This window comes from Drosophila pseudoobscura, chromosome X, assembly GCF_009870125.1.
Source record: "Drosophila pseudoobscura strain MV-25-SWS-2005 chromosome X, UCI_Dpse_MV25, whole genome shotgun sequence".
In the NCBI taxonomy this organism is placed as follows: Eukaryota; Metazoa; Arthropoda; class Insecta; order Diptera; family Drosophilidae; genus Drosophila; species Drosophila pseudoobscura.
In genome coordinates, this window is record NC_046683.1 from 43,245,561 (window position 1) to 43,271,901 (window position 26,341).

At 45.1% G+C, this 26,341-nt stretch overlaps 7 protein-coding genes and 1 long non-coding RNA gene across 10 annotated transcripts; 2 read left to right on the plus strand and 6 right to left on the minus strand.

Moving 5' to 3' along the window:
- The first annotated feature begins 354 nt into the window (after positions 1 to 354).
- mRpL39 (mitochondrial ribosomal protein L39) lies at positions 355 to 1,868 on the plus strand. The gene is made up of 5 exons (XM_001353151.4): positions 355 to 490; positions 681 to 1,005; positions 1,062 to 1,162; positions 1,218 to 1,660; positions 1,717 to 1,868. The coding sequence occupies exons 1-5, from the start codon at positions 415 to 417 to the stop codon at positions 1,774 to 1,776; spliced, it is 1,005 nt and encodes a 334-aa protein (XP_001353187.3). The 5' UTR covers positions 355 to 414; the 3' UTR covers positions 1,777 to 1,868.
- Positions 1,869 to 1,875: 7 nt separating this feature from the next.
- Positions 1,876 to 7,610, minus strand: Zip71B (Zinc/iron regulated transporter-related protein 71B). The gene is made up of 4 exons (XM_001353152.4): positions 7,321 to 7,610; positions 5,102 to 5,393; positions 3,192 to 3,503; positions 1,876 to 3,122 (listed from the first exon to the last, which is right to left on the minus strand). Exons 1-4 carry the CDS (start codon positions 7,459 to 7,461, stop codon positions 2,140 to 2,142), a joined length of 1,728 nt encoding a protein of 575 aa, XP_001353188.3. The 5' UTR covers positions 7,462 to 7,610; the 3' UTR covers positions 1,876 to 2,139.
- A 217-nt stretch (positions 7,611 to 7,827) lies between these two features.
- mnd (L-type amino acid transporter minidiscs) lies at positions 7,828 to 13,984 on the minus strand. Of its 2 annotated transcripts, XM_033385548.1 has the most exons (5): positions 13,877 to 13,984; positions 10,986 to 11,836; positions 9,462 to 9,680; positions 8,799 to 9,394; positions 7,828 to 8,716 (listed from the first exon to the last, which is right to left on the minus strand). In XM_033385548.1, exons 2-5 carry the CDS (start codon positions 11,299 to 11,301, stop codon positions 8,330 to 8,332), a joined length of 1,518 nt encoding a protein of 505 aa, XP_033241439.1. In that variant the 5' UTR covers positions 11,302 to 11,836; positions 13,877 to 13,984; the 3' UTR covers positions 7,828 to 8,329. The 2 variants fall into 2 exon arrangements, with proteins under 2 accessions (XP_033241439.1, XP_002134757.1); XM_002134721.3 differs by lacking the exon at positions 13,877 to 13,984 and having other exon boundaries at positions 10,986 to 11,969.
- On the plus strand, positions 12,097 to 14,054 carry LOC117185195 (uncharacterized). Its single transcript, XR_004470789.1, has 2 exons — positions 12,097 to 13,742; positions 13,808 to 14,054. It is a non-coding gene; the product is annotated as an uncharacterized lncRNA (long non-coding RNA).
- Positions 14,055 to 14,408: 354 nt separating this feature from the next.
- Positions 14,409 to 16,081, minus strand: LOC4813785 (angio-associated migratory cell protein). The gene is made up of 3 exons (XM_001353153.4): positions 15,047 to 16,081; positions 14,773 to 14,980; positions 14,409 to 14,699 (listed from the first exon to the last, which is right to left on the minus strand). The coding sequence occupies exons 1-3, from the start codon at positions 15,906 to 15,908 to the stop codon at positions 14,486 to 14,488; spliced, it is 1,284 nt and encodes a 427-aa protein (XP_001353189.1). The 5' UTR covers positions 15,909 to 16,081; the 3' UTR covers positions 14,409 to 14,485.
- Positions 16,082 to 17,206: 1,125 nt separating this feature from the next.
- LOC4812941 (uncharacterized) lies at positions 17,207 to 19,776 on the minus strand. 2 transcript variants are annotated; one of them, XM_001353154.4, is made up of 2 exons: positions 19,206 to 19,776; positions 17,207 to 19,150 (listed from the first exon to the last, which is right to left on the minus strand). In XM_001353154.4, exons 1-2 carry the CDS (start codon positions 19,260 to 19,262, stop codon positions 17,300 to 17,302), a joined length of 1,908 nt encoding a protein of 635 aa, XP_001353190.4. In that variant the 5' UTR covers positions 19,263 to 19,776; the 3' UTR covers positions 17,207 to 17,299. The 2 variants fall into 2 exon arrangements, with proteins under 2 accessions (XP_001353190.4, XP_015042607.2); XM_015187121.2 differs by having other exon boundaries at positions 17,207 to 19,147; positions 19,206 to 19,775.
- A 2,041-nt stretch (positions 19,777 to 21,817) lies between these two features.
- On the minus strand, positions 21,818 to 22,714 carry Ocho (ocho). Its single transcript, XM_001353155.3, has one exon. The coding sequence runs from the start codon at positions 22,624 to 22,626 to the stop codon at positions 22,171 to 22,173; it is 456 nt and encodes a 151-aa protein (XP_001353191.1). The 5' UTR covers positions 22,627 to 22,714; the 3' UTR covers positions 21,818 to 22,170.
- Positions 22,715 to 24,416: 1,702 nt separating this feature from the next.
- Brd (Bearded) lies at positions 24,417 to 24,972 on the minus strand. Its single transcript, XM_001353157.4, has one exon. The coding sequence runs from the start codon at positions 24,899 to 24,901 to the stop codon at positions 24,617 to 24,619; it is 285 nt and encodes a 94-aa protein (XP_001353193.3). The 5' UTR covers positions 24,902 to 24,972; the 3' UTR covers positions 24,417 to 24,616.
- Between the last annotated feature and the right edge of the window lie 1,369 nt (positions 24,973 to 26,341).

Genomic DNA, 26,341 nt, shown 5'->3' on the forward strand with positions numbered 1-26,341 from the left:
GCAACATTGCGACTGTTTTTTTTTGTTTAACCATTTTATTTAAGCCTTGTTTTCGCTAAAATACAATAAAAGCAAGGACTAGCCAATCTTAAAGAAAAATTATTCATCAACGGCCTAAAATTATGTGGGCAAAGTAAAACCCTTATAGTTAGTCAGAATTATTCAACGGAATATAAAAATTTAACTAAAACCTTTTTTCAGACAAGATCCAATAAAAGCAAGTGGTTAAAGTTAGTTATATTTTGCTCGGAACATCAAAAAAGCGGAATATGTATAATAGAGCTTGAACTCGTCAGTATATTTATGGTATATTTTTAAAATTAAACGGTATATTTTATTATTTTGTTAAGGGTCGGACGGTATATTTTAACAATAAATCCGCGGTCTCACTGGTGTGCACCCTATTACGATAAAATGACGATGTCGGCCACAAAATTACATAAAATAAGCTGGTGTGCCCTAAGGCAGCTCCAACAGTATAGAACAAAAGGTAAGAAAGGTGAAATATTGGCACTTTTATTGATTAAAAGGAATACCAGTGTATGCCAGATGTGTCGGGCGCTCACGTTGAACTAGGCGGTATTAGCCTCAGTGGTGACATGCTACACCTTGCGGAAAAAGCCAGAGTTATTTAATTTAGACGTGAAGTTTTGGTGAATAAAATACAAATTTATTTGCAGCCAACTTCTCCGCTGGTTCAGCATCGATTGCCTCCCGGAATGAACTGTTTACACAGGAGCAGCGCCGGCAACGGGAAGCCATTGGGCGAATTGACAAGATTGAGGTTCGATATTTGGGTCTGCCCGAGGATGTGACTCTGGTGATGAACAATCACATTTCCACGCCATTCAACTGTGCCCAGCACTTGAGTGAGGGACATTGCAGACGCTCGGCTCTGGCCCTGATCGATGGCAGTGTTCCGTGGGATATGCACAGGCCGCTGCAGGAGTCTTGCACCTTGCAGCTGCTTAACTTCAATATCTCCGAACCGCATGTGGTCAACAAGTAAGCATATGACGCAATTGAGTTAAATGATGCTCATCCCGATTTCTTTGTTGCAGAGCTTTCTGGCGTACATGCAGCTTCATGTTGGGCGCTGCTTTGACACGTGTATTTAAGGCGGAAGCGAAACTCCAATTGCACAGCTTCCCGGGACCAAACAGTAAATGCAATGTCTATATTCTGACGATCTTTCATCTAACGAATCTCTATCACAGTCAAGTCGGGTAGCTTTGTCCACGATATTGTGCTAGAGACCCAAAACTGGCAGCCAACGAAGTCGGAAATGCGTGCCATCTCGGCCGAAATGATCAAACTGGCGGCCCAGGATTTGCGCATCGAGCGCTTGGACGTTCAACAAGAGCTCGCCCAGGAGATGTTCAAGGATTCGAAATACAAAAGCGAACAATTGCCCAGTATTGCGCAACAGAGTAATGGCCGTGTGACTCTGTACCGCCTGGGGGACCACATTGACATCTCACGTGGGCCCATGGTGGCCTCCACTCACTTCCTGGGCAAGTGCACCGTCGGGGCAGCCCACAAGGTGGCCGATGAAGGGCCAGCTGGAGCCTTCTATCGCATCCAAGGCGTGGCCCTGCCTTGTGGCTTTAAGTTGAATCACGTTGCGTATGGCTTTCTGGAGGAGCGATCACAGAAGCTGGTGAGATTTCAATAACTAGAATCGTCGGTCCCCTTGCTCACATTAGATCTTTGCAGAACCCCGCTCGCTTGCCCCATGAACCCTTTGAGGAGCACCAACAAATGCAGTTATCTTAAACAGTTCTTTCACAGATAAAGCTATTCAATAAGTTTTAACAGGTAAATCATTAAAGAGCGCCTTATTCGTTATAAAAACGGAACAACAACAACAGAACCTTTATCATCACTGTGGATATCGTTTTCCATTTACTTTCCGTCTTAAAACTACCCTAAAATATCCTTAAGCTATTTGCTCTGACGACAGTCATTTACATTTGGTAATTGGCTTAAAAAGCTACATAAAAGGTATGCTTGGGGAAGAGGATCACTCCCACTCAAGAGGAGATTTCAAAGATGCTTAAAGTATCTACTATCTACAAAATTAACAGATGCATTTCCTCAGTGGCCAGCTTGAGATTGTGAACTAGTCTTCTGGAATGTCTAGAAGCTCTTGAACAGTCCCTCCAGGTCGTGTTCGTTCAGGGCAATGATCAACATGATCAGTCCGCCCAGGAATATGCCGAGTATCTGGATCATAATACCCTTTGGATCCTTCGCCATCTCTGGATTGTGGGCCACACTCATTGTGGGCACCAGATCGGCAAAGGCAATGTACAGGAAGGATCCGGCGGTGGCTGCATAGATCCACTGCGTCATCCCATCTCCAATGCCGGCAATGAACAGACCGACAGCCATGCCAACAAAGCTCAGAACCGAGCTAACCAGGTTCATGTAAATGGCTCGCCTCATGGAGACGCCCGTCTGCAGAAGGAGGGCAAAGTCGCCCAACTCGTGCGGCAGCTCGTGGCATAGGACGGCGAATGCTGTGGCCAGACCAGTTACAGGATCACTGGCAAAGGCGGCTCCAATGGCCATGCCATCGGTGAGATTGTGCAGCCCGTCGCCAATGATGACCATGAACGCCACAGGGGTGAGTGGTCGCTCTGGTGACTTTGCGTCCAGCTTCGTTTCCTGCAGCATCACATTAAGCTCACGTGGTGTCTCTGGGGCCGCCTTCTCCAACTGCTGGCCATGCGAGTGGCCATGACTGTGCCCATGTCCATGGCTGTGCCCGTGGCTCTGCTTGTCACCCTTCAGCAGTGGAAGTACGTTCTCCAGAATGTACATGAACAGAGCGGCAAGGAAGGAACAGCCACACAGCAGGGCAGGCTCACTGCTGTGGTTGTGTACCCCATCGATGGATGCAGCATCTGCGCCTAGGGCCTGCTCGTGCTTCTCCTCTTTGAAGAGAGCATGAGGCAGCAAGTGCATCAGCGCATCTCCGGCCAGTGTGCCCACGGCTATGGAGACCAGAAACTTGAGAACCTCCTGATAAGCTGCTGATTTCATCAAAGGCACTAGGAGGATGCCAAGCAGACCGCATGCAGAGAGCACAAACATACAAATGCTGGCATATATCCAAGCTGAAAGTGGGGAAATGGTTAGCCCATCCACTTGAGGGACAGCCATGTGACAGGCGAGAGTTCACCTACCATCCCAAATCCTCTGGTTCTTATCCTGCATAATGTGCAGTCGTGGAGCTGGCTGCGCACACACTCCGCCGTCGATTTGGGCCAACAGAGCTGGACATAGCTTCATGAATGCTCTCGGGGTGATCCGTACCGAGTTGATGAAGTTGTTGTACTCCTCATCAGAGTTGTGTTTGGTCTCCGTCGGAACGGTGGAGTCCTTCTTGATCAGCTTGCGGTAAATACTGTTATTGTGCAGGTCATTGTGGTCCACAATGAGGGATAGCAAAAGCTTCGGTGACAAACAGGCGGCAGCAGGCCAAGGTCTGCCCTCCACTGGACATTAAAGAGAGAGTGGAATATTGTTTTGTTAAATTTGTATATCACTAATAAGTATTTACACTAGCCGGTAAACCGTAGCTATAAGCAAACGCTAGAATTGGTATCAGACCCGACTGCCGCATTCTCCCTCTCTCTCTCTCTCTCTCTCTGTCTGTTGGTATCGCTGTCCCAGAAGGGACGAATGAACAGCTTAGACCGCGATCTCTCTCAATTATTCTATAACTTTTCCTGAGAGATGATCGATTTTATTCGAATTTAAAATATTTCATGTTTCCATTTATTCCCTATATCTGTCCCTCTCTCATCTTTGTCACAAAAACACCAGCTGTGTTGCTATCTCGCTTCCCTCTGCCAGAGGGCGCACACTGCACGAGTAAGAGTGAGAGAAAGCGAGTAGGCGCGTGGTTGGGGGTTCGTAGCCACAGCAAATAGATTTGTTTATTCGGGCTTTAATATTGTTTCGGATTGAAAATGATCCATATATCTGAGATCTAGACGGACAGACAGAAAGGGCTATTTATATTTATATTATACATATACTTTTTATGGGGTATGAAACGCATCCACATCGACCACAAAACAATTATGTATGTATGTATATCCCCAAACTCTTCGAGTGGGTACCGGCTATAAAAATAAGCTGTCGAAAGTGCACTCAGACGTGGCTCTGCCGGCTCCTTTTGTTTAGTCAATCACACAGTCAATTGACACCCGATTCGCATGTGGGAACATTTCACTACATGAATTGTCCCGACTGTTTAGTGCTAACTGTTTATGGGGAGAACCGTTTTAATGATTGTGTACATTTCAATTAACGGTGAATCTCCGTTCCAGTAACGAAAACATCAACAGCCGTAAAGCAACGGCTTGGGCTAGTTCCTCTTTGTTGATGCGCATGATTGTGTTTTTGCGACAATTTGTTTTCGACTTCCGCATCCATAAAGGGGTCGTTTATCGTGCTATCATCGCCCTGGTGACAAGGATTTTTTGTGTACCTGTTGATTCGCGACTCGCGATTGCATTTCACTGCCCAAAAGGGGAGAGAGAGATAGACGTGCGTTTTCAGATAATTTATGCGGCAAGGTCGCACTTACAGACGGAACTTCCTCTCATCCAAATGAGATGGATAGCAGCATAATTGAATTTATTACGAGTACATAGATGCCGCTGCCCCTGGCCCTGCCTCTGGCCCTGCCCCGCCCCGCCCTGACTTGCATTTGGAAACTGGCCAATTGATATATGGATATGTACGGGTAGAGTCGGGCCTCGTTCATTCTATTTATATTGCGGCTTAAGAATTTCTCTACGACTTAATTAGAACTGTCTCTCAGGTAATACCACTGCTCATTATTGTCGTTTAAGTGTACATACTCGTGTGTGCATGTATGTACTATGTCTGATCATTGTGTGCTCTTGGGTATTCTAGAATTATTGTCAGAACTTCCATCCTACTGTTTATTGTTTATGGCTCTTCTGTCTTTACTTGATCTGCCCGTACGAGTATCTATGGAGTGCAAACACGAGTACTCGGGCTAAAAACCCATGCGGGTTGTGTGATAATCCAGATCCATAAAGATAAAGACTGGACTCACCGCTGCTCTCCCGCGGATGCCGATGCTTGGGGTCGTGTATTTCCAGGAACTCTGGGACCGCAGGCCCCGACTCTGAGTGCTTTGAGGTCTTGCTGATATCTGGTGATATCTGCACATCCAGAACATCCTCGTCGGTGCTGGCATTAGTGCTGATCTGCTTGTCAAAGTAGGTCCCGTTTGTGCTGGCCTTCGTCTCATTCGAGTAGCCCTGGGGTCGGTGCTCGGCGATGGTGTGCGAGGGGTCGAACTCGATCTGGCCCAGATTCAAGCTGTACATTAAATGCTCGAGACCCTGTAGGGATAATATTTAACAAGAATTTATTAATGAATTCAATTTAAGCAAGGCCAAACAGCAGATGTCAGCTGTTTATCCATCTTAGTCAATTCATGATCCACACAATGATGCCACAGTTTCCCTTTACAGATATTTGCATACTCGTATGTAGATCGAAACCTAGTCTACTTTCCCAAGATCGCAATTAAGTGAATCATCTTTCATTTCTCACGAAACTCCCAAAGTGCACTCACTATACGGAGGAGGGGGATACTTTTGCCATGAGTTTTGGTTCGAATTTACGAGTATTATCGCAGATAATTACTTGATTTAGTTGTCACCGTGCCAAGCAATTATATTTACATCGGAATTAATTAGAGGTCTATTGTTACTTTTGTTGGTTTTGCTGCCGCATTTTTGCTGTCGCGAAAGTGGGCCTGGGCTGTGAGGGGAATATATATTCATAGTATCTAATTGCCTTGACAGCTGTCTGTCGCCGGGAATGGGGCGTCTGCCCTGTAGCCTGTCTGTCGGTTCTATCAGGCACTTAATAAGCAGTTAGCTACGAAGAGAGACAGAGAGAGAGAGAGAGATTCCTTTTCGAAGATGAGGATCGTATCGTATCGTATAAAAAAATAGCCAAACACGCGCTGGTACAATAAAAGCGCCTAAAAAACCAAACAAATGAACCTGTCTGTTGTTTATTATGGAACACATGAAGTTACGAGGCTCCCCTACCCGTACCCGTACCCGTGCCTGTACCCCTGCCCGTACCCGTACCCTTACCCGTACCCGTACTCGTGCCTCTCAAACAATCCATCGTCTAGCTTATTTTTACTTTCATTCAGCAAAATTGTTTGTGTGCCAAGTACTTGGCATAATATGCAATTGAAATTGGGATTTTGGAATGATAATAGAATACCCGCTCCTCTACACCTCTCTCCTCTCAAATGGGCAGTGGGCGGAGTGCGGGGGGTCCCCGTCTCTGTTAGTATGCCGAGTGCGTAGAAGCATTTTAGTAACCTGACATTTAAATGGACAAAACGTATTGCGTAGCGCTACGCATGAGTAATGCCAATTGCCGGGGACCTGTTGCCTCTATAACTATGGAGTCCATAAGCATAACGCCAACGCATTGCGAAATTTCCATAGGATCGGGCTAGGGACAGGGACTTGGCTTAGGTCTTCGGACGGGTTTCGTCAGCTGTTTGGCTATCATCGCTCATTAGGAGACTAGCTCTTATCGGAATAATCTTTTAATCTTGTTTTGGATAGAGTGTGGGCGTACGAGGAAGAGCAGGGGTACATACGTGCGACGTCCATGCTGGATGCTCAAGTCTCGGCGGGAGTGTATATCACAATGTGTGTTTGTGTCTGGATTTTGATTAAATTTATGATAATGCCCGCAATAAAGTCTCTACGTTTCTGTCATGAGTTCCATAAGAGAGAGGCAGGCGACTCGTAATTGTGATAGTGTTGTGCGTCCATAAAGATTGCAGGTCTCATGCAGAGAAGCGATTATAACTGTTGAGAGTGTTTTGTTTGTTGATTTGTTTGGCAAGAACAGAATCGTCCAGCGTCTGTCTTCGGACAGAGCCACGGCACAGCAACACACATAAATGTTTCTCACTTTCACAACCCGCAAATATTTGACTTACTCTAATTTATTATTTCCCCTCCCCTCCCCACCCCATCCCTCACCTGCCCTTCCTTGCCCAGTGTCACCGTGTGCCCGTTTTTTGGTTTAGCTGCTCATTGGTGCATGATGACCGACCGGTCCACAAAAACTTACTAATTTTTTGCCATAACATCAGCCAAAGCCAAGAGCCAAAAGCGGCAGAGTCCGTGTCCAGCTCTGTTTACCTGGGCTCATATTTCCCCCCGCCCTCTTGGTCTGTGGTTTTACGTTTACAAGGCTAGTTCGATGGATTGGTGTTGTTGTTACCTCAAAGTTGATTGTCCCGCCATCGCCGTACTTTTGGAATATCTGCTCCAGGTAGCGGTTGTACTCCAGCGAGGTGTGCGCCGTTCCCAGGAGTGCCCCGAGGCACAGGAGGCGAACGATTAGCAGGGGCTTTGGGGCCATATCAATAACTGAACACTTGTGTGGTAAACTTTATTGAACGTTGAGCTGAACCCTACTGGGGGCCGATCGACATTTCACGGGACTCACGCGTGCGTTCCGTTTCGACGACTGTCTATCCCGCTCAACGGTCTTTTTGAAATGACGGTATCGCCTACGCAACGCTTTTATACGACGGAAAGGAACGTGCTTCTCGCTCGCTTCATCTCCATCTCTCTCTCTTACTCTTTATCTCTCTCCCCATGGCTCTGCGCACGCGCCAGCCACTTAGCTGTGTTTTGGCGAAGCTTTTCGGAAAGCTTTCTTCTGACTCGAGCAGCAGACCCGTTACTGCCTGCGCGGCGCGTTCTTTCACAAATTTCCCTGGCGTTTGTGTTTATTTTGTATTTAATTCTTATGCAGAAGAAATTCGGTTTTTACATTTTGCAAAAGTTACTTCGGTTATAATTAATAGTTACTAAATTATCGCTTAAATACAAACATACATACATACGTGCGCAAATGTACGAGTACTATGCTATGTAAAAATTGGTATAATATTGGTATTGTGTGTGTAGTGTCTTTTTTCGCTGCTGATTCCGAGGAACTGTTTTTTCTTTTTTTTTAGTTGTTGTTGGGGGAGAATAGACAGATAATATTTAAAGAAAATTAATCAATAAGTAATAATAATAATTCGCGCAAAGTTCTGCTGCCAGAATGCCTTTGAGTTATTTACAATAACACTTTTGTAATGTTGTGCGTATAATTCATAAAAAATTCCAAATTTCTAACCTAACTTAGCGATAGCTTGAGACTTGGGCCCGCGATCGATTCGATGCATTCGCGGAAGGCACCTTTCTTCATCTTTCTCTCCCTCTCTGATCCAGCTTCTCTAATCGAACTTCTCCTGATTGGGCATACAGATAAAGAACTTGGAGCACCACAGGTTGATGGACTGCGAGGTGTCCGCCAGCCACTTGACCGGATGGTGAATGGTCAGATAGTAGACCGGAATGCCGGACAGGATGATTATTGTGCCAATGCCCACTTCGTAGGGCGACTGCGAGCACGAGGATATCACCAGGAAGAGGCAAACGATCAGATAGATGATCGGCAGTGCCAGATTGACCCGTATGGGTCGCTCCGTCTTGGGCTGCTTGTAGCGCAGCCACAGCAGACCCGACACCGAGATGAGCGTGAACAGGGCCTCCACGTAGCTGACGTAGTTGATCAGCACGTAGGTGTCCTTGATGAACAGCAGCAAGAGGGTGAGAACGCCCTTAGGAGAGGAGAGGAAAAGTTAGGAAAAGTTAAAAAACGGTTTGTGTATCGGGGAAGGATCAAGTGGGACTCAGACTCACCAGAAATATCAGCGATGGCACCGGGGTAAGACAATTGACATTGATGAGGGAAATGGCCGCCGGTAGGTGTCCGTTGCGGGCCCCCACGAAGAACAACCTGGACGATGCAAAGATGGCGCCATTGAGAGAGCCAAAAGTCGAACAGGCCACGGCAAAGGGCATCACCCAGGACATGTAGTCCAGCATCTTGTCCCCAAAGGTGACGGCCACCGCGTCCGATGAGAGTATTTCGTCGGTGGACAGTACCGAGAAGTAAGCAACGTTCGTGACCAAGTAGATGATCGTCACTACCGGCATGGAGATGCAAATGGCCTTGGGGAGATTGCGGTAGGGATCCTTCAGCTCCTCCGTGACAAAGTTGAGGTAATTCCAACCGGAGTACGAGAAGAGGCCATTGTAGAACGCTAGGGCAATGTATCCCGGGGAAAGATTGCCCCCGCTGAACGGCTTGTCCCAGTGCTCTGTGTTGCCATCGGCCAAGTACCAGACGCCGGCGCCGACGATAACTAGAAGGGCCAACACCTTGGTGCCCGTGAATATGTCCGTCACACGTGTCACCCACTTGACATTGTAGCAGTTGATAACGGTGAGCACACCTAAGGGCAAGTGTCAATCACCATTAGTACACGATGGACGGCTTCGCTTATCTCTGCACAAACTTACATATCATGGCAGCCGCCAGCAGCTGTACGGCCTCGGCGGGCGCCTCGCAGGAGGGCCAGAAGGGCTTCAGAAGGTACTGGGCAAAGGTCAGGGCCGTGATCGCATTGCCCGTGGGCACCAGAATCAGCAGGGCGACCCATAGATAAAGGAAAGCAGGCAGTGGACCAAAGGCTGTGCCAATGTAGGCATAATCTCCTCCGGATTTTGGTATCATTGTGCCTAAAACGAGAGAGAAGAGATAAAATGAAAATCATGAAGAGAACTACATATATATCAGAGATAGTATAAGAGAGCCAGCTCTCGTTTCTTATCTGGCTGCGAGGGTTGTTCGAAAGATAATCAGCAACTGATTTCAACAGTGGAGGTTCAACGTTCGGAAACCCAGCGAGAATCACATAGTTCCACTTAATTAAAATGCCTTTCATTGGGATTGAATCATTGCTGAATCACGTGCGAGTCCCAATTTGTGGGGGCCAAACGAAACGACTGGAGCCTGGTCCGGCCGAAGATATTCAAAGAGGTATCTAGCCTTCTATTGATAAGGTTCATTGATAATCAATATTATAAGACCTCCAAATACGAGTAAGTCTGGTGTCTGGTGTCTGGCAGATCTAACGAAAAATTTACGAAACTGGTTCTTAATCGAAGCGGCGGAATAAATGAAGTAAATATGAGCTGTATTTCTCTCTTATTTTGGGAATTGTTCGAATTCCAGGGTCTAATCTTCCGAGCGAGTGTTCACTGTACCAAGAAGGGACCGGACCCACGTTAATTTGCTGCTTATTCAATGTTGTGTCTGGCTCTTATTCTTGTCTGCTTCTCCCCACCGGATTCGTCCCCCCTCCGGATTCATTCAACAGAACAGCTTGTCGGGGAACTGATTTGATGTGTCCGTTGAAGAGGTCATCTTGATGAAGCTGAACTAATTTCCATTTTTAAAATGAGTCTCCCGCGAAATTGCTCCGGGTTCCCGTACCTATATTACTGTGAGTATTCCCTCTCTCGTTGATCGTTTCATAGTACAGATGATTCCTTACTCTCTTGGAAGTCTTGGAACCAGGGGTGGGTAAAAAGGGGCGATGTACAGTGTAGAGTGTAACATTAAAGATTCGATTGTACGAATAGTAACAGGTTACAGGTTACAGGTCTGTTTAGCCTCAACCTCATTTGCCGATTTGAGTTAACCTCAGCGTTTTAATGAATGCTCGTTCTTGATCCAGTTGTTATGCGTGCCTCACCTCACCCTCACCCTCACCCTCACTCAACCCAGGTGGCTACCACGTTTGTCTTACACTCATTTCAGCTATGTAAACAATCCCATCCCCCTCTCGTCTACGACAGACTACTCCACTTTCCATATGCTGACCCATAATGTGCTGTCATCAGCCAGAACCAATAACTGCCAGCAACGCAGAAACGATGACCGGGCGTGGGCTTACAAGCACACGAGTATTATCAAAAATAACAACAGCAACTACAACAAAAAGGAAAGCCTTTACATGGAGGGTCGGGGCCATTACTCACCCAGTTCCGCATAGCACAGGGCGCCGACCATGCTGAGAACACCACATAGCACCCAGACGATAAGCGATTGTCCAATTGAGCCGGAGAGCTTGAGCACACCTTTGGGGCTGACGAAGATGCCGGAGCCCACGATGACACCCACGATGATGGCCACCCCATCGAGCAGACCGATCTGCTTCTTGAGCTTCACCCCGGAGCCCTGGCTGTCGCTGTCCGCGGAGGACTGGTTCTCCCGGTCGCGGCTCGGCTGCTCGGCGGGAGGCATCTCGAAGATTTGTCGGGGTATAAGAGAATCGCTCGCCTGAATACGCGCCATTTTACACACAACTTTGGTTTTGGGTTCTCTCAAGACAGAGACTTGAGTTAGGGGTTGCTGGTAGGGTTAAGGGTAAGGTAGGGTTCTTGAATCCCTCTAGGGGTTCCTGTTTCTCTCAGCGATGGTTATTGGTTTTTGTTTTTGTTTTATTATTATTTTTATTTTTATGTTAGCTTTTGTAAGACCATTGCTTTTATCGTTTTCCAGTGGGATCTTGCGTATCAGCACGGTTTCAGCGTGCTCTGTGCCAGCGTGGAGCGTGGAGCTCGTCCGTCGATTCGAATACAGTTCTTTTTATTTCGCGCTCTTCCACATGCTTTTATTCAGTTTTTCAGTTTTATTTTGTACTCGCGCGCACACACACACTACACTCCACTCCACTCTCGCACATGTACATATGTCTGGTGTATGGTGTATGCGGTCCGGCGTATGGAAATGTGGCTTATCGGAAACACACGTGGTGTCTTTCAAAGGGGAAGAGTTCGCTGAAGAGTCATCTTCGAGGGCCTCTGTCCTCTGTCACTATGGATATCAACTAAAAAACAAACGAAAAACAACGTGCAGGCCTCGATGAACAATGTATTTATTTGTAAATAAACTTCGATAATGTCATGCCGGGTAGACGTCGACCGCTCCATGCACGCGCTCTGTTCAAAGTAAGTTTGGAATTCATTTTTAGCCCCCTTTATGAAGCGGGTCTGGGTCTGTCTGGCTGTCGGTCCTCTGCTCTGCCGCGCCGCGCTCTTTGCTGTGCTCAGAGCGCGGCAAGCCTAACTATGGCTTTGCATTTGGCGCTTTTTCACGACGTCGACAGCTGCGGCGCTGCGTTGCTGCGGTGCGTGGCTCTCTCCAGGTGCTCTCTCACTATCTCTCTCTCTTTACCTGCCGCTCCATATTATGGCTATCCTATCTCTGTGTGTATGGATGGTGTATGGCACCGCATCGCCCTGGCAGAGGCCTATGCTACCGACTCTCCTCTGCCGCATGATGCAAGAACCAGCTACCATTTCAATAGACCTCGCCTCAGACCCGGCCAGAGAAGGAAAGTTTGGAAAGCCAAAAATACTTGAGGCCGCAGCACGTGCGGCGGCGGCCGAAGAGAAGTTTCTTCGCTCCGCTGTCTCTTCAGACGACGGGATTCACTCTTTGAGTGTCTGTTAGTCAACGACCTTTAATATGATATAAATGGAATGTTGATTTTGGCATTTGGCGTCTAATCTGCCAGAAAATTGTTTGCTGTTTTACGGGATTGATTTGTTGAATGCTTTTATGGGACAAACAGGGTTTTTAAAACTTGCCAATTGCTTCGGCCAACAATCAATAATCAGTCGGAATGATCGACTATAATTGCCAGATTTCTGCTTTATTACCGCAAAGAAGAAGGTAAGAATCTCTAAGTATTCATATTTACAGGAAGATAGTCTTATAGTAGTCAGATCTTATTATTCCAATAAAAAGCAACGTAAGGGAAGTAGGAAGTAAGCGCCTTTGTGGCTAGTCGAGGAATCAAATTTCGACTATTAACCATATTTATGGCTTTCACTTATGAGTGAGGTCTTTGATTAATGCGATATCTATCCTAACTATGATCGCCCCGTATGGGGCTTCGCTAAACATCTTGTGTTGCTCATTTTCCCGAAAACGCTTGTCACTGATTAGCCCAACAGATTCGGAAGTCTTTTACACGCAATACATAGTATGAGTGTGGGCATGTGCACATAGTACACATATTTGTGGGACTTTTGTTAAACACTTGAGCGGATTATCATGAATAAGGTTGGATTAGAGGAGCACAGGGAAACAGAGGAACGGACCCAAACCAAACAGAGCCAGGCGCGTGCATTTGACATTTCAAACTGTGATAATTCAATTGTGGGCTGTGTACTATTAGTAGCCCGACGAATATCTGGATTAGCTAGCTCCTCGATCAGAGCTCTCCCGTCATAAAAAACGAACACAACTAATAAACAAAATAAGTGTAGCGCCTCTGCAGGCTATACATAGTATCTGTGCTCCTCTGGTAATCTAATTGTAAGAGACACACACACACACACACGCAGAGCGGGATTTTGTCCAGTGTCCGCGTCCGCGTTCGCGTCCGCAACCGTAACCGCATTTATATATGTACATACATAGGTATGTTTGTGTGTGTGTGTGTATTTATGTAGAGTGGGTTCGGGCCCCCGTTTGCAGTTGATTAACTGTGATTTCGTGTGACTTTTATTGTTGTCGGGTTTATTTTACGTTATTTTTTTTCAAGTTTTGCGCGCCACTCACACATCGAAGTCCACAGAATATATGCTCATGTGGAAGGAAGGAGAAATATGATGGATCACTTCCATATGCAATTTTCGTTAATATTTTCTGTGTCGCTTTCATTATGCCACGAGTCATGTGTTTTCATGATCAACATTTATAGTGTAACATAAATTTGGATATATGTATGTATGCCCATATGTATGTATTTTATTGTTAAATTTAATCTATTTTTTTTTTTTGTAAAAAGATCCTTCAGAAATCAGAAACAACTCTCGTGGAACGCAACACCGGAATATTGTATCTAAAAAAAACGTACTGCTTGCGCGCCCCAAGAGATTTACTTGTGCGAGTATCCCGCTCTATGGAGAACCATAGAGAACCAGACGCACTCAAAACCCGAATCGGACTGAATCTGATTTTCATCGGCGGGGCATGCACTACCGAAAAGCTTTAATAAAATAATAAAACAACAAAATAAACACAAATATGTAAATCCAAAAATGTGTTGTTTTTGTCGGACAATTGTTTCACTTTGTGTGGGGGGCACTGTGTGTGTGTGGGTGAGGTGAATGATAGCGGACAAAAACAAAAAACATACATATGTGCATAAGGAAGTGTAAGTGCCAGTGTCTATGGCACAGCTCTCCCTATCAATGCACGCATGCCCCATGCCCCCTCATGCACCTTAAGAGCGAGGACAGCCCCAAGAGTTCGAAGAGAGAGTGCAGTATTCGCCTCTAACTATCTTAGTTCTGACGGATAACGTTCTAACGGATAACGCCTGAAATATACGACCCCCCCACGAGAAGCACTTAGGCCATTGCTCCCTTAATACATTAAGACAGAGCTTATCCTTTACACTCATATGTATTGTCTATTTATGTACATATACTCGAACAGCACGTAATCAGTTCTAGCACCTGCATTAATCGCCTAGCGGCGGAACCTTAAATATCTTGGCTGTAGTGTCCTCGGATACGGTCAACAGCAGGCTGTCCAGAGGCTTGTAGGCCAATTCGTAGATGTGACAGAAGTGTCCGGTGAGGGTAAACTTCAGGCTGCCCGTGCGGGCATCGAAAGCATTCAGATTGCCGTTCGATGTGGCCGCCATGATAGTGCTGTCGTTCAGCCATTTGATTCTGAAAAGGTCACGTAAAACATTAGCAAAATTAAGCAACTAGCGGTCGCTGTCGGACAGGGCATGAAAGTCACCTAAGGACGCCATCGTTGGGCACTGGATTCTCGCAGACAGTGCGCAGCGAATACTTTGAGTAGTCCCATATGGATATGTGACCGTCCAGCGAGCCGCAGGCAAAGAGCTTCAAGTCCGAAGAAGCGGGAGCAAAGGCAATGCACTCGATGCCGTGCTCCGACTGCACAACACTGACGGGTCCACTGTTGGTGCAGAATAGCATTTTTCCTAAAATTGTGATTCGGTTAGAATAGAGAGCCTAGTCGCATAATCGCTATCCAATTGGTTTCTTACCTCCGCCCTCGGCGCAGATGTAGAAGGGAGAGTCGAGTTCACAGGCCACCACTGCGTGGGTGACCTCACCGAAGCCCATCGGGTGCTGCTCGTTCACCTCCATGAGCACCTGGCAGGTTTTCAGGTCCCAGAGCTTGACGGCGCCATTCATATAGGCCGTTAGCAGTTTCTTCCCGTCGCCGCTCAGTTCTCCGGACTCGCAGCGCGCCCCCTGACCGGCAAGGATTTTGCAATCTCCGCTGGGAATGCGCCAGACGTACACCTCGCCGCTGTCGCTGCCCGCCAGGAGCACATGGGCACCGCGATGCCAGAAGAGCCACGACATGTCGGACATGGAGTATTCCCAGACCTTGGTCAGAATGGGGCGCTCCTCGCGCTGCTCGCTCACTTTGAAGACATTGATCTCACCGGCAAGATCTCCCGTTACCAGGTAAGCGCCATCGTGGCTGAAGTGCGCCTCGGTGATGGTGTCCTTGTGTTCGGTGATCTTGTAGAGCACCTCGCTGTTGCTCGTGTCCCAAACAAAGGCTAAATCGTCCTCGCTGCCCGTCACCGCCCAATTGTAGTGCGGATGCAGGCTGCAGGCGAAGACCGGTGCTGTATGGTTGCGGAACGTGAGTACCGCCTCGTCTATTATGTTCGCAATGCGCTCTCGGTCCCGGATAGACTCCTCATCCATTTCATATTCATCGTCTTCGTCGTGAAGTCCCAGACGTGCCTCCAGCTGCTCCAGCGTCACCTCCTCCAAGTCATCGTCCTCGTCCAGAGACGGCGCTGCATTCGCGTCTAGCTCGATCTCCTCCAGTATCTCATCGTCGTCGTCTTCAAAGTCCGGACGATGCGGTGGCGTATTGTCGCGCATAGTCGGCTTTTATTGTTAATTGTATCAAAATTGTTTTAAACAAATGTCAACAACACGTGCTCAGTCCGACCCTCAGATATATACCGAAAATGCATCACAAATTTCAAAATATACCGTAAATATACTGGCGAAATATTTGTAGTCAAGTTGCATCATATTCCTCGTTTTTGATATTCGGTGGAATATTACTGGCTAGCTAAGACCGTCAGCTCCAAACTCATAATTTTATCCGATTATTAAATCAATTTCCTACACGACTGGCTTATTTTAAATTCTCATCTTTATTGAATTATTTTTAAAATAAGGCTTAAACAAAAACGGTTGACAACAATTTCCACAAAATGCATTTCTTCAAAACGACAACTACACATTTTATGCATATTAACTACATTTGCATGTAATTACCAAGAGCGACACCTGAGGGGGAAATGTGTTCGTTCGTGCCTTTTTTTCATATAATCCCCATGGAAGCGGTAGTGTGAAAAACCTCCGTTATCCACTTTTTGACATGCCTTTTTCCGATATTTTTGAAAAAAATCTCAATTTTATTGGCAGAAAATCAGAAATTCAATGCTGATCACAAATTAGTATTCGAAGTGGCCTGGAACATGGGTCTAAATGGCATTTATACACGGTTTCTACATTGGTGTATTGGACAGGAGGGTAATTCAATAAAGCGTCTTAAAATATACATTAAAATATAAGAAAATACCATGAAAAGTATAAGCACTTGCAAGGTGTATAAGCTAGACATGGTGGCAAGAAAATCAGACCGACTCTCAGAAATATACCGTAAATAAATTAAAATAATTTATCGTAAATAAATCATAAATTTCCGTGAAGGGTATTAAACAAAATCAGTTTTAAAAAGTATTATATACCCATATTCCGTAAATATACCTTCAACTCAAACTTGGGCCGGCAACTACGTAACCTCCGTTGCCAAAACAGCAATTTTATAGCTAGATCTGGCTATTTTTAGAGCGCGATATTCAAATTATTTGCAAGAAATGTGGTTATTTAAATATGTGTATTTAGCTGTTTTACTACTGACGAATTTATACTATTACGAATATATTTTATTAATAAAAACATCATTTGTTGTTAAAGTGTTGTTATGTGCAATTGGCATCCTGCAAAGTTAACCTCGTCTTGTTTAAATACTCTACAGCCGTAACGTTCAAGTAACGTTACGTCGTTGCTTACGTGGGAAACAGTGCGGGAAAACATGAAAAGTACGCGGGATATTTAAAATGTTGTTTGTTAAAGGGCTTATTCTTTTCTGAAACAACTAATAATTGGATTTAGCAAAGATAGATTTATTTCAAAGTAGGACAACAGACAAACAGTTTTTTGGTATGGCTTTCTTATCTACGTCTTTCCGAACGATGCTACTTTGTAACAACCAATGCCTGCATTTCCTTGACCCTTTCCTGGAGTTCCTCCATGGTCGGCAGATTCCCCCAGTCGCATTTAGAGTTACATTTATCTGCATCCGCTTCGGTCTTAGTGATCATTGCGTTTAGGCCACTCAGACGGTCTCGCAGACGTTGCTCCAGTCCTCCGATGCTGTCTAACAGGAGCTGTTCGTAGGTCTGGTTCTTGGGACGGAGTTCACTCAGCTTTGCCTCCAGCGCTTCCAAGCTGTGGGTCATATTTTTTAATGACTCCGATGGCTCTTCAGGAACCATGGCCAATTGCTGGTTCACATCATCCTGTCTCTGCTTGGTCATAAAATCTTTGACTTTTTGCTTTACCGTTTCTATAGCTTTCAGATGTTCTGGCCAATTTGGTGACTTTAAAAGTTCCATTATCTCTGGAGCTTTATCATTAATTTCCTTCATTTGTTTTTCTAGTTGGCTTACTTTTGCCGATTGATCGTCGATATTTCCTTTCTTCTGACTTGGACAAAACTCTCCGCACAAAGAAGCCATTTTTCGGATATTTGCCTCCTCATCGTTCAGCAAGCCTTTCGCACTTATTAGATTTGCGTTCGCTTTAGTCAGTCTATCCTGAAGAGAGTCAGCTGTCTCGATTGACTCTGGCAGGCCGTCACTTAATTTCAAGTCTTTCAATATCTTTGCTATATTTTCCATATCTTTTTTCTGATTCGGACAACACCTTTTTGTGCTCTCAGAAGCTGGACTGCCATGCAAAGCGTCTAGACTTTGCAAAAGCTTCACTTGATCTGACCTATCCATCTCCAAGGCCTCTTGCTTGTCGATCAAGTTTGTCAATTGTGCCGTCAGATCGGAGCTATTTGCTTCAAGCTTTTCCAAATTTTCTTCCATCTCAACTTGGAAAGTATTATATTGGTCAGACCAGGCGGGGCAGCACTTTCCTACGGAACGATTAACCTTTGCTGCTCCCTTGGCTAGCGCAAGGCTCAGGTACTCCAATCTCGTCTTTAGATTATCAAAGTCGGAGCCGATATACCCCGTGGACTGCGCTCTCTTGTAGGGCTCTATACCGTTTAATTGCAGCAAGAAATCGATGCCATCGTGGACTACTTCCACCCGATCGCGGATGGGCTCGTAGGGACAGCATTTTCTATGTATGTGACGCTCGATCTTACCCACAATTATCAACATTTTCTTGATTAGTTTATCCAGAGCTAGACTTCCATTGATCTGCTGATTAATCCATATTCCGATTTCGGTATTCCCATTGCAGCTGGAAGTCGAAGGGTAAGCCAATGTTGATGAAATTTCATTGGATGTCGTCGTCAGTTGTGTCGTGGGTTGTCTTGTTGGTGTTGGAGTCGGTGTCGGTGTCGCTTTGGGGTCCAATTTTCGATAGCACATTACTGACTTTCGGAGGTGGAGCAACCCCCACAGATTGATCGTAATGGCGTTGTCGGACTCCTTGATGATGGGCAGGAATTTCTCGACCAGGAAAAGGTTCCTCACCTCCATCTCCCACTCGGCCACAGCTACCCAGAACTCTAATAGATCTTTTTTACTGAGGCCCGGAGGTATGCATTTGGCCTTCTTGTAATCATCCTTGAAGTGACTGTTATCGTGAGCATACTTCATTGAATCCACGTTCACGTTGTCAAAATCCTCGTAGTCGGGCGGCGAATCCCAGATGAGGTGGCACAACATAAGAATCTTGACGCAGTACTCAAATTTCTGTGATTGGTTCAAGCTTCTGGGCTCCAGACTGGAGACCTTTTTGCTCGAAACTTTGGTTTCTTTGGCTACCAAAACCAAGAGGAGCACCAAATAGCCTTTTCGAACCTGCTGGAGGTGGTTTCTTAGTAAGTCTCATTGCGTTCTGCTTCTGGGGCCTATTTACCATGACGTGACTGCATGCCTGGGCCTGTTTCTTTGATTTACACCTGATTGCTTTCATTCTCTGGTCTATTGATGCTCGAGATGCCCCTCAACTCAACTCAACTCAACCTTTTATAATTCAATTTGAAATACCGGGGTACCTTGGGGTGGGTGCCAGCGGAACCTGCTCTATTGTTACCCTCTTCTAGGGACTGTTACTTCGTTTCGATTTCGGTTTCGGTTTCGGGTTCGGTTCTCACGGTTCCTTCCGTGCGTGTCCTGCGCGTGAGCAGCGTACGCATGGAGCATGTCCTCGCCGTAAGGAAGGAAATGATTAGGGGAAGCGATCGGGAGATACTCGTATATAGTGTTTACCTGCTGCGGAGGGTAATTGTAGGGGTTTGCTTATTGATAAGAACCTTTATCATTGCTAACTGTTCCCCCATCCCATCGCCTATGAACTGCAGGGTGCAGTGTATATCGATATTTGTTTCTGAATCGTTTCCACTGATTTTGTCCTATTCGTAAATAGTCCCGCATCTGATTGACTTGGTCATGAGCGAACGGTCATTAAACTTCATTTCCAAAGGGGCGTAAAGTGGTCTTCTACATACACATACACATGCATATACATGCATACATGGCGGTACATACAAATGTACATATGTATGTATGTAGGTATGTATATAGAAATATCAATGCTTGGCGAATGCATATAAGAATGGAGAATGCGCTTGTGTGCGGCTGTGAGGGACGTTTCTTGTTTTGGGGTCCGCGAGATCGTTAAAAACGAGTCACAGTCTTAGGGCAAGAGTGGGGGGGGAGTGCGAGGTGCGGCGGACCCTGGAGATGCTGTTGTTGCTGCTGCTGCTGCTGTTGTTGCTGCTGTACGAGTACGTGCGTGTAGAAGAAGATTAAATGGAAACAAATCTCACACACAAATAAACACTATTGGGAAGAGTTTTGAACATTGTTGACCCGCCAAGGCAGAGATACGAATGACCTGAAGCAAACAGAAAAGAAGAGGCAGTTACAGAGACAGAGAGAGAGAGGGGGAAAAAGGTGATAAACATAAAAATGGGTAGCCCAGTGACTTGAGATAACAAAAAAGGGCCTCGGGGACGCATTCCCCTTCCCCTCCATCTTCTCCTTCTCGTTCTCGCGTTCCGGCATAAATGCATTATACATCCACATGATAACGAACACACAAACAAACCAGAGACAGTGTGTGTGTGTGTGTGTGTGTGTGCATGTTGCATGTTGCTTATCTCCATTTACGCGGCGCGGCGTCAACGTCAGCGCAGGCCGCTGCGACTTCTTGTATAAAATCAAGGCGATCGCTGCCTTCGTCGTCAGTCGAAAGAAAACCGTTAAACGCAGCATCTACTTCTACTTCGTCGCTCTCGCCCACCCAATACCCAGTACCCACCAGCCAATACCCTGTGGCGGGAGTGCGGGGGTGGGGGGAGAAAGAGAAATTGCGGAAAGCCGAGATGGTTGCAGCTTTAAACGCGCTCAAAGCGCATCCCACTACGTGACGCCTTACGCCACGTTACGTTACGTTAAGTCACGTTACATTGGTTGGTACAGAAGCTTTAACACCGTTTGGCTCTCGGCCGCGCCCTCATCCGGATCAGTGGAGCAGTGGAGCAGAGGAGCAGAGGAGCAGAGCGGCGTGCAGAGAGACAACAGGACCGGGCTGGAGGAAAGTGCAATGGGGCCTTGAAGGGGCTCACCCACACACACACACACTCACTCACGATGCAGATGCAGTTTGGCGTCCCTCAAGGTCAAATCCCCACAAGTTCATGTGCAATATTGTATAATTTGTTGTTAGATCACGTTCCTGGAACGTGCCGCTGTGATTGCTGCAATTATGCATCTATTTTTTATGCATTTGTTATGTTATATTTTTTACGTAGTTGTTATTGCTTGTAAAAAATAATTGACTGTTACGTTACCTTTACGTTTTACATATCGTCCGATACGGTGTAGATGGCAACATGATCGCAAACGTCTTCCATTCTAGATAAGAGAATTAGTCTGTACAAAAATGAGTTTTTCTTGTGATGAAATAAATCAATTCTTCATGGGGAAAATGAAAAAACAAAAAACACTTGTATTTTATTATTTGTTACTTTATTTTCTTTTAAAAGGAGACCCCGAACAGAGATCGTATATTTTAGAAGTCCATAGAGAGAAACAGGTATTCTAAGGGGGACGAACATACTGGAACTACTTTTAAATGGGGGACAAATCGAACAAGAAGTCACGAACAATCCATGGATTGCACTTTGCGTACAACCACCCACATCCCAGTTGAATCGAAATCTGGAATATTTTTAACTGCCAAGACATCCTTACAACGCCGTATTGTAAAGCGAAATATATAATTTTTTAAACACTAATACATACGAATATAACGTAAGGGTGTTAAGGCCACCCATACGGAGTACTAAATATAATATGTTAGCCAGATAAACACACATCTCCCACATGTATCCAGCATGTGAGTTGTATTGGAATATCCCAGATACTCGTATCGTATAAGGGTCGGCAGGCAGACACGATTGCCCATCTTCGGTGCAGAACCATGTGCTGGATCTTCCATTGAAATAACAACAAAATAAAATATGTGTGTTCCAGCATGTTTATTTTTTATATTTGTTTACAAGCAAACGTTCACTCAAACCCTCGTCTCAACAATTGATTCTCATTTTTGCACAGCAAAAATGAAGAAAATTGTTACTATGTACCTCCCCAAAAATAGTGGCTATCCACCGCTTTTTCGGCATTTTCAGTAAAAATGGCCAAAAGCGGTGTCCCTTGGGTAATCCCATAATCGATGAACCAAAGTCGAAGTGCCCAAACTTTGATGTGCCCATCCCGCTGAAGTCCAGGCTCCAGTTGGCTGAAGAGTTGTCCCAAATAAATGTTGAAAAACCCCGCTTAGAGATGCTCAAGTATCCCAGGTCCTTGCCGATCCTTCACGCTTGGGCCCACCGGTCGAGGAAGTTCCATTCGATGGCATAGGGCTCGCTGGCCTTGGGCTGCACCGAGGTCCAGAAGAAGGTTCCGGCATTGGTGCGGGCAAAGTGGACAGGAACATAGTAGTCCTCCTGGTCCATTGTTTGCAGTTCCCCAGAGCCGTTCTCGTTGTAGACGATGATGGCATCCTCCTTGGCGCACTGGCGGATCTCCTCGATGAGGCGGCTCTCCAGATGCTCGTTGGCCATGTTGTCCATGTCGTTGTTGAGCCAATCGAACTCGGCCTCTTTCTCGGCCGAGGCGATGTAGGAGCTGCGCTTTGGCTGCTCCTTCTTCAGATTGAAGACGTGACCCAGGAGCGGCTTCAGGAGGTTCTTGAGACGGCGCGAGGGCGACACTTTCGACTTGTACATGTTGTTGTTGTTGAAGTTCTTCTGCTTGGTGATGGCCGACATTCTAAGATTTTTGTGTGTGCGTGTTGAGATGTTCTCGATTAGACGGTCGGATGCTGTGTGATGCTCTCTCTAAGACTGGAGGCGCTATTTATACATTTTCTGCCCGAAAGAGAGGCGCAGCATCTCAGCCAATCACAGAGACTGAGACGAGGGCAGGTGCAAGGATCGAGAATTTCACACGTTCAGCAGTGGCAGCAGGTATGTCCTGCAGGACCTGCAGGACCTGAATGATCCTGTCTCTGCTCCTGCTGAAGCGTGGGAATCTTATGCTCGGCTCTCCTTCCAAGACAATTATCCCTTAATGGATCCTTGGCGTGGGAATCGTAGGTTTTAGGCCTTTTCTCCAATCCCGATCTCTATGACTGTTTTGGATTTGGTTTTTGTTTTGCCATTTCGTCAGAAATATGTTGGTTCTGTAACCGAAAACCGGAGACCGAAGACCGAATACCGAAAACCGACTGCATTGTGAGCAAAATTTATTAAAATTTTGTTTCATCTTATTGTTCGTATTTGTGATGGAACTAGTGATGGCAGTGGCCAAGGTTCTGACAGGCACGATCCTGGGACTTTGGTGGTTTTTTGTCTCTTTACTCTGATATGAACACCTCACGGGTTTTTGAGTATCTGGTCTTCGTGTCACGATATGCGATAGTTCACTTGGTCACCCCTAGATTTCAACATAGTCATATGTACTCTATCAAAATACAACGCGTTTCATTTGAGATCCGATTGATTGTTTTGGCATGCCAACGTTTGAATACACCCAGAGAAAAACTACCTGTATATTTTATACATTTAAATATTTATGCCATTTGCATCGGGGTTTCGGTGAGTGTAAATATTGAAGTGGTAGTGCTTTCATTTAAATTTCGGCTTTAATATGAAAGTATTTTATCTAAAAATATTTAAAGTGTATAATGAATATATTTAAAATTTCTACAAATTGTATATGATATTTATGATAAAAGTGGGACGTATTAAACATCATTTGTAGGTATATTTAAATCAAAGTGAGTTCTATGTAATTTAATCAAAATTGAATGTTAAATATATCTTTTTCTAGGGAATTTTTCTCTCAGTGTAGTTATAGAAATACTTGTACCCAATTCTCCTATAAATACTTACTATAACTATTTTACTTGAACCGATATAAAGAACTCCTTCCACTATTTATTATATTTCTTATTTCGTATGGCTTCAATAAAGGATCAGCGTGTCTCTATACATATATTGAATGAAAGATATTTAAATATTACGGGTAAAACTTTAGGAGCATAAAATCCATTTGTTCGAGCTGTGCCGTGTAGCCTTTCGCCTTTATTCTTAAGGTATTGCTGTTGGTCTGGGTTCTCTTTGCTTTTGTTTTTGTTTATCGTCTTAGGGTCGGTCCCTGGTGTCTCTACCTGTTTCAATGCAATTTGAGATTTATTTTGTCCAAGCCTCAATCCTAAGAAGGAGCGAAAAGGAGAAAACAAAAATCAGAAAACTGCCTTTGGGGTAACAGGTTTCTCGGTTCGGTTTCAGCTCATTTTTGTTTTTCGAGTTTTTCGAATCGACAACAGGTTTTGATCAAAGGAAACAGGTAAAGGTAGCCGAAGGTTTCTTCTTAAGGTTCTTTTGGGCTTTATTTTGCTGTTGTTGTTGTTTTTTTGTTGTTTATTATTGTGTCTTGTTATTCAGGGAAGGGATTTTGTAAGGGAAGGGGTAAGAACGGTTTTTTCGAATTCATGGAAAACCTTGGAGGAAATTAAAATAACAAAGGGAAAGTTGGAATCAGAAATGCAGACAAGTCGGTTAATATTCATATTAGGTATGTATTTATTCAGTCACTTAAAAATATATGGAAGACAATGATTAAAGCTTAGTTGGATGCACTCTAGTCATTTCCACTTGTTGAGTGGGGCGTTAAAGCTGCTCGGATGTTTAGAGACCCATTCCGGTGTAGTCTTAAAGCTCTTTCTAGATGTCCAGGACGATCTCCTTCCTTCGATCACAGTTGCAAAAGTTGAGCTGTCGCCGCTGCCTCCAACTCTTCGTTTTGGGAGTTCTGTAATTCTTCTTCGCTAAGTACGAGGCATTCTATTTGCAAGGAATTCTCCTCGTGGGCTGGCGGGCTGGTGTTTTTGAGCTCCCTGTGCCCCTTGGAAGTGGTGGACGAGGCCTTTAGTAGTTTGCAGGCCATTTTTAAGATTTTCTTCACGGCCTTCGATGGGGTGTAGGTTTTTTTCACGTATACAGGACTGTACGTGCTGTTCAGCAGAGTTTCGTAGGCCATGTTAGCTGATTCTGATACTGACTGTTGAACGCTTCCAGTGGAATGATGTCCTATTTGCAAAATCTCTTCGTATTTATAGGACCTGGCGCAACCAACCCCTAAGCATCAACCAATCAGGGCTCGTCCTGGGGCAGGTGTTTCTCGGTTTCTCCCGAGTCCGAGGGCCGAGTGCCGAGTGCCGAGTCACGCATTCCTCCACGCAAGAGCAGGTAGCTCCGATACCGAGACCCTTGCACGTGTGCAAAGTATTGCCTCAAATTGTTGGTCCTAAATAAATCTCTTCGCTGGCTTCTTCGTGGGAGAGTATAATTTCAGTCGAATATTTATTGGTGGATGCGGCAAGCATACAGAAAGATCGACAACAACATCAACAGGGAATTTGTTATCCCTTTTCATGGGTCCTAGCCCACGAATTGGTAATTTGAGTGGTTTGTGTGCGGTGGACGAGGGCCCGGGATTCGGGCTCGGCTCGGCTCGTTTCGTTTCGTTTCGAATTTATGCCTTGATTAGTTTTTGGCTATTAATTGTTAATAGACAGACAGTGGAGGATAAAAGTGACAGACCCTCGTTAAACACATGTTGTCGGCAACGGCATCGGCAACGAGCAATATTTACACGTCAACATTTCATTTCTGATCAGGACAGGTAGGGTCCCTCTTTCAATACAGTGAGCACTCACCATCGTTTGCTGTGGCGGACGCCTCAAAGACCTTTCTAAATCTCCCGATTCTCCTTTTGATGTTCGAGGCTTTACTGTACTGCACACTTGCTCCTCAGCTTGGGTCTTTTTCCACACAAATGTATTCAGATTTCGGTCCGTGATGAAATAATTGGTGTGAGGAACTACAATTTTTTTTTGGAAATCATTCAAATTCCTGTCGGGTAGATTGCTATGACGTTGGGTAGGGTAGAGTACCAGATCAAGATCCTTTTCCATCTACTTGGGGGGTGGACAGCGAAGGGCTTCGAATGGTTTTGGCTTGTTTAACAATTCCATAAGAATAATTCTGTATAAATACGTACAGTGTGCATTGTTATGTTCGTCTCGTCTCAAGTTCTGTTGTTAGGGTCGAATTTCCTTGAAACTCAAGCGCCGGAATGAAACTTTAATAAATATGAATTTATGTGCGTAAAGTAAGGGCTTCCAGACTAATTGGATTCTCGAGAAAATGAAATGCGATATTAAAATAAAAAGTGGTACATTTGGTGACAAATATTTATTAAATGCAGTTTTCTAGGATCTATTAATATCATAGTCAATACACATATGTAAATGTATTTATCCCCTATAAATACGATTATTATATTAATAATCTGGGTACCCACTCCTAAAAATATTTTCATATATTTTTTGAGCATTAAAGTGATTGCAGTTGTTCCTAGAGAAACGTTAGGGATATGTACATGTTAGCCATAAATAAAAATGTACTTAAGTCCAAT

Excerpts from the sequence above, each read along its gene's own strand:
- mnd (XM_033385548.1), bottom strand. The coding sequence starts at position 11,301 with ATGGCGCGTATTCAGGCGAGCGATTCTCTTATACCCCGACAAATCTTC. Across the intron at positions 9,681-10,985 it reads CCTGTGCTATGCGGAACTGG|GCACAATGATACCAAAATCC; the intron begins GTGAGTAATGGC and ends CTCTCGTTTTAG. Across the intron at positions 9,395-9,461 it reads GCTGGCGGCTGCCATGATAT|GTGTGCTCACCGTTATCAAC; the intron begins GTAAGTTTGTGC and ends ACTTGCCCTTAG.
- LOC4813785 (XM_001353153.4), bottom strand. The coding sequence starts at position 15,908 with ATGCGCGACAATACGCCACCGCATCGTCCGGACTTTGAAGACGACGAC. Across the intron at positions 14,981-15,046 it reads CATCTGCGCCGAGGGCGGAG|GAAAAATGCTATTCTGCACC; the intron begins GTAAGAAACCAA and ends TCACAATTTTAG. Across the intron at positions 14,700-14,772 it reads CCCAACGATGGCGTCCTTAG|AATCAAATGGCTGAACGACA; the intron begins GTGACTTTCATG and ends TGACCTTTTCAG.
- Brd (XM_001353157.4), bottom strand. The coding sequence starts at position 24,901 with ATGGCCTACGAAACTCTGCTGAACAGCACGTACAGTCCTGTATACGTG.
- Zip71B (XM_001353152.4), bottom strand. The coding sequence starts at position 7,461 with ATGGCCCCAAAGCCCCTGCTAATCGTTCGCCTCCTGTGCCTCGGGGCA. Across the intron at positions 3,504-5,101 it reads GCATCCGCGGGAGAGCAGCG|TGGAGGGCAGACCTTGGCCT; the intron begins GTGAGTCCAGTC and ends TTTAATGTCCAG. Across the intron at positions 3,123-3,191 it reads GAACCAGAGGATTTGGGATG|CTTGGATATATGCCAGCATT; the intron begins GTAGGTGAACTC and ends CCCCACTTTCAG.
- LOC4812941 (XM_001353154.4), bottom strand. The coding sequence starts at position 19,262 with ATGAAAGCAATCAGGTGTAAATCAAAGAAACAGGCCCAGGCATGCAGT. Across the intron at positions 19,151-19,205 it reads AGGCATGCAGTCACGTCATG|CAGGTTCGAAAAGGCTATTT; the intron begins GTAAATAGGCCC and ends AACCACCTCCAG.
- Ocho (XM_001353155.3), bottom strand. The coding sequence starts at position 22,626 with ATGTCGGCCATCACCAAGCAGAAGAACTTCAACAACAACAACATGTAC.
- mRpL39 (XM_001353151.4), top strand. The coding sequence starts at position 415 with ATGACGATGTCGGCCACAAAATTACATAAAATAAGCTGGTGTGCCCTA. Across the intron at positions 491-680 it reads CCAACAGTATAGAACAAAAG|CCAACTTCTCCGCTGGTTCA; the intron begins GTAAGAAAGGTG and ends ATTTATTTGCAG. Across the intron at positions 1,006-1,061 it reads GAACCGCATGTGGTCAACAA|AGCTTTCTGGCGTACATGCA; the intron begins GTAAGCATATGA and ends TCTTTGTTGCAG.